This window comes from Diospyros lotus, chromosome 12 (assembly GCF_014633365.1).
Source record: "Diospyros lotus cultivar Yz01 chromosome 12, ASM1463336v1, whole genome shotgun sequence".
Classification (NCBI taxonomy): domain Eukaryota; kingdom Viridiplantae; phylum Streptophyta; class Magnoliopsida; order Ericales; family Ebenaceae; genus Diospyros; species Diospyros lotus.
The window spans coordinates 15,757,383-15,769,054 of NC_068349.1; the positions used below are offsets into that span (position 1 = coordinate 15,757,383).

Sequence of the window (11,672 nt, forward strand, 5' to 3'; positions counted from 1 at the left end):
TTAACATTTTCATATTAATTTATTTTTTATATTCATAATTTTGTTAGATGGAGTTGGCTCATTCATTTCAGATAGATATGCATCAATTTACAAAGAAGATATTAATATTGTTGATGAAGGTATTAACTTTCGTAGCTAAATTTTTTTAGCTTAAATTACAATTTAATTATGCAAATATTAATTTATTGATCTTAACAATTGTAGGTTTGGAAATGTGATTTTATATCTAAGAAGTTTTGTAACTTTATGTAAGAATAAGGTAACTTTATTAGAATTTATCTTTGTTTGTTGTGAAATTATCAAAAAAATTTATGAGTGCTATTTGTCTTTGTTTGTTGGTATGAATTAAACTAAAAAAATCATGGTTAAACAAAAACCGAACAGAAACCGAATGGTTTGGTTATGGTTTTAAATTTTTAAAACCAAATGGGTAATAGTTTGATTTTGGTTTTAAGAGTTTAAGTTTGGTTTAGTTATGGTTTTGGCAAAAATCGAAACCAAACTGAACCATTGCCAACCCTAAATGTTATTTTAACTCAAAATTTTAAGGGTTTTTTCAAGAAATTAATAATACTCACTTTTATTTTTAAAAAATTACAAAACATTTTTTACAAAATTACAACTACCGTGCTTACAAAATTACAAAATTATAGTTAATATTTATACTTAAGTTAAATTTTAGGGATGGTAGTAATACTAACTACTGTGCAGGGAATTGGTTAATATTTCATAAATCCATTTTGCTTTTTGGATAAGAGATATTATTTTCAGTTTCAAAATAATTTTATTGATTAATAAAACGTTAAAAATTAAAAACGATGCATTAATATTCAATCAATAAAATTATTTTAAAATTAAAAATAATATTTATTATCTAAAAATAAAATACATTTATTAAATTTTAATCATTATTCTACAATAAATAATTAATATTAATTAATAAATAATAACAAACATGACATAAATTCATATGTTATTAGTTTGTTAATCATATTATATTGTGTCTGTATTTGATTAATGAATATATAACATAATATCTTCAATAGTGCCATCTTGTGTTTGTAAATATCCGAGTTGAATTGAAAGGGATGGAAAAGAATCATCATAATTTTATGAAACGCCTCTGCCGAACGGCCATTGAAAATGCTTGGGGAATAGAGTTAAAGAAAAAGACAACCCTTGTTAATAAAAATGGATTTTTAAAGGGGTTGAAAGAAACGACATTGATTGTGATTTGTATCGACTACCCTCCAAAATATCAAGTTGCCAATTTAGACTTTTGATTAATTATTAATTAATTATTTCGGAATTCACTTATTTAAAAGATCCTCCTATCCCAAGGATCGGACGTCTTGGGACTCGTAGATTATCCTCTTTCAATTAAACATAATAAAATAACAATCAATACTTTAATTTAAGATTAGTTCACGATCATACATACTTTCACCCAATATATATATATATAATTACTTTGTTGTTCATTAATTGAAGCCATGGCTGAAACATATCTTCTTCTTCCTCTTCCAATCCTCCTCTTCCCTCTCCTCCTGCTCTTTCTCAAGCATTTCAAAGCTTCATTTCTCTCAAACAAGCCTCAACTTCCACCAGGCCCAAAGCCATGGCCAATTCTTGGCAACATTCTCCATATGGGCAAAACCCCCCACGTAACTCTAGCCAGGTTTGCTCAAACCTATGGCCCCCTCATCTCACTAAGACTGGGAACTCAAGTTTTGATCGTCGGCTCGTCACCCGTCGTTGCTGCCGAAATTCTCAAGACCCACGATCGCATCATGTCTGCTCGATACGTTCCTCATGCGGCGCCATTTAAGAGTCCAGAACGCAACTACTTGTCGCTTGGGTTAGCTGCTGAATGCAACGACGCATGGAAGCATCTCCGCACGATATGCCGAACCGAGCTTTTCTCGGCAAAGGCATTGCAGTCCCAGGCATGTTCGACAGAGAAGAAAGTGATGGAAATGGTGGAGTATTTGAATTCGAAGGAGGGCATGGTGGTGAAGCTTGGTGAAGTGGTTTTTGCTACTGTGTTTAATATGTTGAGCAATGTTTTGCTGTCCAGAGATCTTATGAGATTGGCGGAAGGGTGCATGGACGGAGGGATGAAAGGTGTAATCAGAGAACTGATGGAAGTGGTTTCTGCTCCAAATTTATCCGATTTTTATCCCATTTTCGGGCCACTAGATCTTCAGGGTTTGAATAAGAAATGGATGAAGCTGTTGAAGAAACTTCATACTATTTGGGAGCCGATCATTCAAGAGAGAAGAGAAAGGAAACAAGGCCAAGGAGATTTTTTGGATGCTCTAATTGACGACGGATTTTCCGATGACCAAATCAACCAATTACTTGTGGTTTGGGCTCTCTCTCTCTCTCTCTCACTTACTAAAAGTTTGACTCTTCTAGGGTAAACAACATTTCAGTAAAAAAAATAAAAAAAAATAACCAAATCAAATCAACCGAAATTGTAAGTTCGATTCGGTTCAAACTGTATATCAGTTCAGTTTGGTTTCTAAGTTTTACAATTTCAATTATTTTTGTAGTACTATTTGCTTAACACAAGACAAACATCCACACAAAATCAAAGAAATAAAATCAAAAGCAAAAGCTAAAGAACAGAAACGTAAACACCAACTCGCACATATCTTACCTTATGAAGGATTATCCTATTCATCCTCTCAGTAATGACATTTTGCTGAGAGGTGTCACTACATGTTTTATGCCTTTCTATGCCCATTTGTTTACTACAGTTTGAAAACTCACTACTACAAAATTCAAAGCCATTATTAGTTCTTAAATACTTTATCCTTTTACCTGTTTGATATCCAACTAGGGTCTTCTATTCCTTAAACTTCTCAAAAGCTTCACTCTTATGTTTTAGGAAATAAACCTACACTTTTCTAGAAAAGTCAACTATAAAAGAGAAAAAGTATTGTGCACTAGACTAGGGGTAGGGCACATTAGGTGAGCCCCACAAGTTAGATTGAATGTACTCTAGAATACTTTGGTATGGTGCCTAGCAATATTAAACTTCAGCCTATGGGACTTTCCTGAGGCACAAAATTCACAAAAGTCTAGGGTCCTAACTTTCATAGGATCTAGGAACCCTTGTTTGCATAATTCTTGAAGACCTCTTAACCCTATGTGGTCTAATCTCCTATGCCACAAAACTGTCTCATCATTTTCCATAAATGTGATTGCAACATCTCTAGATATGGCCTCACCTTATAAGATCGATATAGAAGACTTAATTACCCATAGATCCCTTAATTCCCCTTAGAATATCATTTTTAGATTTATATGAGCTCCCATTTTGGTCAAGCATACCTAATGAAATTAGGTTTCTCCTAAAGCCAGGAACTAACCTTACATTATCAATGATTCTATGTTATTGAACCTATACCTATAATTCTACAAGATTGATCACCTCCATAAGCATGTTAGGTTTAAAATTTTGAAGCAACCCAAATCATCTAATCATATGAAAGGTACAACCCAAATCCGTGATCCACTATCACTCCGGCTTAGCTTTAAGATGGTTAAGTCTTCCCCATTTTCATAACCATCTAAGAAGTTTGCTATATCTACATTTTCTTTGTCGTTATCAAAACCTTTCCTTTTATTAGGACAATGCTTCCTAAGGTGACCTTTCTTTTTGCAAAGCCAATAGATTATAGTTCTTGAGTTCCCCTTATTCCTAGACTGAGACTTAGAATGGTATTTACCCTTTGATTGACTCTTCTTATCAAGTCTACCTCTAACTTGTAGGCCTTCTGCTAGGGTATTTTTCTTTTCTTTCATAATTTCAAAATCCCTAAATATACTAACACATCTTCTAGGGTAAGGGTTTATCTACCATATTTTATGGCAGTCTTTAAGTCTTTATGAGACTTAGGTTGGGAATTCAAGAGGAGTATAACTTGATTCTTATATGAAATTTTCTCATCTATGTTTGCTAGGGCTATGGTTACAACCTTAAAATCATCAAGATTTTTCTCTAAAGAATTAGCAGGGTTCATCTTAAAATCAAATAATTGCTCTTTCAAATAAATCTTGTTGGACAATGATTTGGTCACATACAGAGACTCTAATTTTAACCATACCTTGGCTACAGTACCATCGTCATTTACCTATTTGAGTATGTTGTCTAACAGGTTTAAAATGAGTAGGCTATAAGCCAACTCTTGCATATCCTACTTCTCTTGAAGGGATATAACCTCCAGTTTATCCTTCTATTCCTTTTTTTGTCTTCTCTTCTACATGTGCTTTTGTGCATTTATGTTGCAAGAAGATTACCCTCATCTTTTTCTACCATAGGTTAAAATCACTATGGCCATCAAATTTTTCGATCTCCAACTTCAAAGATCCCATTTACCTTTACAATTCTTGGCCCTTCTTGGATCGGATATTCTGTCTCCTTCGATCTTAAAGCCAACACTGGCTCTGATACCACTTGTAGTACCTATTTTCTTAACACAAGACAAACACCCGCACATAATCGAAGAAACAAAACCAAAAGCAAAAGCCAAAGAACAAAAACATAAACACCAACTCACGCACACAAAGAGGCAATAATACTTCTGTGTTCGAACCCATAAATAGGTCCTACTCAAAGTAGGAGTGTTCAACCCTTACTTAATCCACTAAATCGAAGAACAGGGGATTACAGAGAAAAATCTAAGAAAATGAAAGAACTGACACTATCAATGTCGATGATAAACCAGAGTACATGATCAATAATCCCGACTGATCCCACTCTCAACAATCATCTCACTCTCTCCCTAATAGCCCAGAACATAATCGAGGAAATGGTGATACAAAGGGTTAGGGTTTTCTCTCTAGGGTTTCCTCTTGGTGAAAGTTGCGAATACAACCCTTGCACTTCTCATTTTGCTTTATATATGCAAAGAATACACGACAAAAACATATCAACAGACATAACTAAAAGAGGCCCAATTTGATTGCCACTTGTCAATCATTAAGCCAGTGACCAAAGAAATACAAATACATGTATAAAATATTCAAATCTAAAATCAACCAATCTTGATTCAAGGTGGAATTTGTTACATTTTGATTCAAATTAGTTGATTTTATTTAAATATTTTATATATGTATTTACATTTCTTTGGTCACTGGCTTGTTGATCAGGAAGTGGTAATCAGATTGGGTCTCTTTCAGTTGTGTTTGTTGATCTGTTTCAGTCATGTATTCTTCGCATATATAAAGCAAAATGACAAAAGCAAGGGTTGTATTTGCAACTTTTACCAAGAGGAAACCCTAGAGAGAAAACCCTAACCCTTTGTATTGTCTTTTCCCTTAATTATGTTCTGGGTAGTTTGATAGAGAGAGTGAAATGATTGTTGAGAGTGAGATCGCTCGAGATTATTGAGCATGCACTCTAGTTTATCATCGGTATCAGTACTATAAGTTCTTTCATTTTCTTTGGGTTTTTCTCTATAATCCTTTGTTCTTAGATCTAGTAGATTGACAAGGGGTTGAACTCTTTTCGGGAGTAGGACCTATTTACAGGTCTAAACATGTAAATGTTGTTGCCTCTTTATGTGCATGAGTTGGTGTTTACGTTTTTGTTTTTTGGCTTTTGCTTTTGGTTTTGTTTCTTTGATTTTGTGTGGGTGTTTGTGTTGTGTTAAGCAAACATGTACTACAATTTTAATTTGATTCGATCTCTTTATTGAAAAAAACCAAAATAACCAAGAAATGCAAAAAATGTTATTTTTGCATTTTGTTATTTTGATTTTTCAGTTTTTTTCAATTTTTTCAGTCTATTCAGTTTTCTATTTTTTTTTTTTAATTTTTCTGTTTGTTCGGTTCGAAAATCTATTCAATTAGTTCAATTTGGTTTTCTTATACAAGTTCAATCTAAAATGATCTTTTATGTCTCTTTGCAGCTTTGCCAGGAGTTTCCGATCTGTTGTTAACAACTGAGTTGGGTTTTTTAGTTTTATCTTACTGTCTATTAATATGTATCGTGTAGGAGTTATTCGGTGCTGGCACAGACACCACTACCTCAACAATTGAGTGGGCAATTGCAGAACTAATAAAAAATCCAGACTCCATGAAGAAAGTTCGTGAAGAACTTGCTAGAGAATTGGGTAAAGAATTGCCAAAAGAATCAAATCTGCCTAAGCTACCATACCTTCAAGCCTGCGTGAAAGAGACCTTAAGGTTGCACCCTTCCGCACCATTGTTGCTTCCACGTCGTGCACTTGAGACTTGCCAGGTGATGAACTATACCATTCCTAAAGATGCCCAAATAATTGTAAATGCTTGGGCAATTGGACGAGATCCCATCAGTTGGAAAGATCCACTACAATTTAAGCCAGATAGGTTCCTCAACTCTACTATGGATTATAGAGGAAACGATTATGAGCTCGTACCCTTTGGTGCAGGAAGAAGAATTTGTCCCGGCCTGCCAATGGCTGCCAAGGTTGTGCCTTTGGTTGTTTCTTCACTAATCCATTCCTTTGATTGGCATCTTCCACTAGGAAATAATCCTTTCGAACTAGACATGAATGAGAAGTTTGGTATAACATTGCAGAAGGAACAACCTTTATTGCTCATTCCTACAACTAAAAAGTAAGCAATGAGGTGCCAGCTTTTCCTTTATATGTTGTGTTTTAATTATATGTTTCTCTTTCTAGCCATCCTTAGGATGTGTTTTGTTATTGAGAAACAAAAGTAAAATGTCGTTTATGATGTTCATTTGGGTTATATTTGTATATATATGAAACTTATTGGCTTGCTATCTACATTTGATCTATATATTGATGCTTGATGATCAATGTAAAGTATATGGACATATTTTGTTGGAAATTGAAGGAATTGAAGGTGGAATAGTAACAAAATGATGATGATAAAAATAATTAAGCTTCAGGCGTGATGTCGCTGTCCTAAAGGTAGATTCCGTCACACACAATAATGATTATATCAAATTAAAGCGATTACCCTCAGGATACAACAAGTTCTTCTTGTAATACTAGCTATAGAGTAATAGTAATACTATGTGGCAAGAACAACAAATAAATAAAACCCAACAAATGTTTATACAAAAGAGAAGGCAAGAAGGTGATAGAGAGAGAATGGTTGTGTATTGAAGATTATGTCCTAGATGTAACGTCCCGTTTTTTGGAGCATTAAATAGCTTAGGAATTTCAAGAATATTTTTTTTTTTCATAAAATCATTTCCCGACAATCCCGTTATATCTCCTCAACATACCAAAATAAAAATCAATAAACTAAGACAGGTAATCATCATAAATGCGAAGCAATAATCAAAACCTGATATGATACATAATTAAATTCACTTAATCATATCATAAGAATCTGTACCATCATGTCATCAAACACTTAAATACATGGAGACTTAACATCAAGAGATAACAATTTAGCACATTAGATATAATTTGATGACTCCTCATAAATACATCAAATCGTAATGATTATACATGATCATCAATATAGTGCAATCCTCTAACCATGACTAAGAACATGTCCTGAATCTTCACGAATGAGCATATACCCGAACAACTCGCTGAACCCATCGGCCACGTTATCAATCATCCCCTTGCCATAGTTGCAAATCCTAACTGGAACGTTTGAATGTTCTAGTGGCATAACCCATTAGAAGATGAAACTTCTAGTGAGGGTTTAAAACCATATATATGGATTCATGATGCAATAACATGAACAAATATTTACCATAGTGTAACTTCCATGTCCCACAAGCCCAGCACGGAATCCTAAGTAGAATCTTGGCACGTCTGGTAAGATAATCCTAACGTTATTCCATCAATTGCCCTTGAGAGATTATGGCTAAACTCTTAGGGTGACATCCCAATCCCATGCACGAATTTCAATATGACAATAATATCGTGTAATACATATATCACGACTTACCATGCAACAGTATATGAATAATATAATGAAAATAATCATAACATGGGTAAATATCATGCATAGAAAGGCAATCATATCATATATGGGTTATAGGGACAAAACCACTCACAAAACCATACTTAGGATAGGATAACTCACCTTTTGAGATAAATTCAATTTTTCTCAAAAAGTGCACATTGCCTCGATATGTGTGCTCGACCTTGATTTTCGTGCCAACTCACGAAAGTTGCACCTATCATTTTTTCTTGAGCACATAAATCATAAAAAAAACACATTTAATCACTAAATATCTCAATATTCTAATTTCTTTTATTTTTCGTTCATTTTCTTCCATTTTTCCTTCTAAAAATCCTAATAAATACTCTCGAGACCATTTTCTCAAATTTTTTTCCATGCACAACAATTCATAATATCCAATGAACTTCAAATGAAAATTATTGAACTTAACTGGATGTTGCGTTTTAAAGCAAAACGAGGCTGGTTGGTGCGAAAACTAAGACATCAGAAAAACAAACAGCAAAATTTTTTGCACAAACCCCCATAAAATATTTTTCTCTTTTTTTCTACATTTTTCTAAGCATGCATCACCCCCACATGCTGGCACGTGGCTCTACGCGCAAAGGCAATGCGTGAAGGCCACGCGTCGGCCTTCTTCTCCGGCGTCGGTACACCAACGTTCCTGGTTTTCTCCACCATCTGGCTCGCCTTGACTAGTCGATCACCATTAACCCTCTTAGGGCCCAAAAGGACCACCGGAAGACGACCAACCGGGCCTCAAAAGTTCATCCAGGCAAACCGCCTCCCTCTTTCCGATGACCTTTGAACAATCATCAAATGACCTCCAAAATACTTTAAATTGCACAGAAATAAACCACAAGCCATGGGTAACAAAAGCCCCATGGTTTGGACTCTCAATTTATTAGATACCTTGCCGATTTTAAGCCTCAACTCCTCCCATTTTCGGCCTTCCAAATGTCCTTAGCCGATTAACCCATGCCCCTTAGAGCATAAACCTACCTCAAATCAACCTTGAATCACCTTTACCTGATCGCAAAAGTGAGTTGTAGGTGCGCAACAAACACACCAACTTTCGGTAGCTTTGTTTTTGCTTTTCTGGCCAACCCAGTGGCCATTATCAGCCAAGCCTTTTACCAAAAGGCATCCCCGACCATTGCTCGTGCCATCCATATGGTCCATTTTGGTCGTTGCCAACCGGCCATGCTACTAGTCGAATACTAATGGCCAAACTTTTGATTATTTACACTTTAGCCCCTCCATGTTTTGGCTTTCTCACTTTGACCCATTTCACTTAGCCCTTGAACTTTTCATATTTGCTTTCAAGACCCTCAAGTCCTAAAACATCAATTTGACCCCCAAAGATTCCAAGAAATCGTCGTTTTGACCTCTTTCTGGCAATTTCGAAAAACTGCACTTAGGCCTGAATCTTCGTTTTGGCCCTAAACCCTTTCGTTTTTTCTAGAAACTGCTGAAGGGTTGTTACTTATGAAAAATTGAAGCCCCCTCAAGCTTCCGTTGAGTTCCCAAAATTCGCCTTCAACGATTCGATTTTGCAGCCTAAATAACAGCTGTATTTTAGTTATACCTAAAACCATTCCCGATCCGATTTCTTTTGATACCATAAATCATACCTTGAGATGCTTATTAATGCCACATCATTTTCCTTTAGCATCTCGGCTTTAGGGTACTCCCTACAGTCGATTCGGTTATTCATACGGTAATAAATTACCCTTATACTCTCAATTTATCTAAAAATTCTCTTTTTACCCTAAGATAAATTACTTTTGAGTCCTTTAAAATTTCTCAGGTATTACATTCACCCCTCCTTAAACAAATTTCGTCCTCGAATTTTCATCTAACCGTTTAGGTAACTAAGACATAACATAGCTCATTACCTGAACACCTCAAGTCAAATATCTATTTGATCCTTGACAAACACCTCGATTTGCATTCCTTACACGTCCAATGCCAACAAGCATACCGTGTCATTCACATAATTTTGTGTCTCTTTATAGACGACCACACATCTTTTAATATTTTAGGAACGCATATCCTACCCCGAAACTTTTAAAAATGCCCTCCCGCATCTCAAAAATCATAACCCTTGGGCTGACCACAATCATCATCATAGACAAGTACTCTTGTCAACCACACATGCCTTCCGTATCTAGTTCACCAGATCTAGCTAAACAACCAGGCTAGCGCTAAAAATAGATGATCCATTCGTCACTACACTCATAGTCAGCCAGACAACAAGCCTCCAACATCTGACACTCACAGCTATCCACCTAGGTCATGTATCGGTACCTCACGGCCACGCTCAGGGTGATACGAAGTAGTGTAGTCATAGTCCTCTAGGAACTCATCCACCGTCGCTGCCTTATGTTTAGCTTCTTCTGCAATAACACATACCCTATGCTTTTCATGGTTCGTGAGCACATCAAATGTCCCACTGTTCGGTAGTGTCTCCATAACCTTAAGAGCACATACCCTAGCTGCTAGTTCCAAGTCATAAATCGGGTAGTTCTCTTTGTGCCTTGGTGTAATCCACACGTAATTATTCCTCCATCTTGCACTAACACGCTACCCGATCCTTTGAGTTATCACAAACTCTCACTACATCTGGCAAGTCATTTTCATTAGACTCTTCTTACGAGTTCCTATTTTGGACACAACTGTTTCGAAGTGTCCTATCATGACCCTCTGGCAATAGCTTGTCAAAACATCTTATTTCGAAACATCTTATCATCCTATTTCAAAACCTGATTCCCAAAATTTTATTTTGAATCCCTATGTTACTCCATGTTTCGAAACATAGAGTCGAAACTATAAATACTCGAAAAGCTCCAAACTAGGCTTTCGAGTGTCCGGATAATTTTTTTCTTCTTGCCAAAATCTTCGAAATAATAAAACACGTTTTTCCATAAAATTCTACATTTTTTTTCTTTTTCTTTTTCTTTTCTTTTCTTTTCTTCCTTATTTTTCTTCTTTCTTCTTCTTTCTCCTCCTTCTACTTCTTCTTCCTTCCTTCCTCCGCAAACCATGCCTGCGAATAGCCACCGGTCGCCGTTGCCTTCCAACGTCGCCACCACCTTAGACAACTGTCTTCGTCCGCTCTACAACCGCCTCAAGTGCCTACTCCGCCATCAACCGCTAGCCACAGCGTGGCTTCCCTGCGCCCCAGCCGTCGATCACCATCTCCTCTCGATCGTCATCGCCAGCCCAATCGACCCTCATGTCGGCCAGATCCGGTCACATCGCCGCCCCTGCCTACTCCCTCGTGCAGCCACTAGCCACTGCCTAGCTTTCCTCGGCCGCCACCGCAACCATCACTGTCTCTGTTGCCAGATTTGGGTCGATCCGACCCAACCTGCTTCAGGTTCGACCCATCCAATTAGATCTGACTCATATCTTATTCGACCCATCCAATTAGATTTGACCCATTTCTGATTTGCTTAGATTTAACTAGAACCCATATCTATCATGCCAAGAGTCCGGTCTCATTATGGGGCTTGCATAGTTTTAAATAGAGGGCGTTCCCCATTGTGCATCTTTGCCCCTTACTTCCGTCGTGAGGATGGTACTACTCGTTTTGCTGCCATCCGTAACGTGTTTAGTGTTAGAAATGCCCGCAACCTCCTAGTTCAGCTTCCGGTAAGTGACCAATTTTGGGCTGTCAATACACTCTTTTTTGAAGCTTAGGCCTAGTTTCAAGACCCCGTCTA

The 11,672-nt window shown here is 36.5% G+C and overlaps 1 protein-coding gene across 1 annotated transcript; it reads left to right on the forward strand.

Moving 5' to 3' along the window:
• Positions 1 to 1,462: 1,462 nt before the first annotated feature.
• LOC127787701 ((S)-N-methylcoclaurine 3'-hydroxylase isozyme 1-like) lies at positions 1,463 to 6,782 on the forward strand. The gene is made up of 2 exons (XM_052315769.1): positions 1,463 to 2,366; positions 6,008 to 6,782. The coding sequence occupies exons 1-2, from the start codon at positions 1,494 to 1,496 to the stop codon at positions 6,611 to 6,613; spliced, it is 1,479 nt and encodes a 492-aa protein (XP_052171729.1). The 5' UTR covers positions 1,463 to 1,493; the 3' UTR covers positions 6,614 to 6,782.
• The last annotated feature ends 4,890 nt before the right edge of the window (positions 6,783 to 11,672 follow it).

What these genes read in the sequence shown, in the direction of transcription:
- LOC127787701 (XM_052315769.1), top strand. Translation starts at nt 1,494, where the DNA reads ATGGCTGAAACATATCTTCTTCTTCCTCTTCCAATCCTCCTCTTCCCT. An exon ending in AAATCAACCAATTACTTGTG is followed by an intron (nt 2,367 to 6,007) that starts GTTTGGGCTCTC and finishes TGTATCGTGTAG; the next exon opens with GAGTTATTCGGTGCTGGCAC.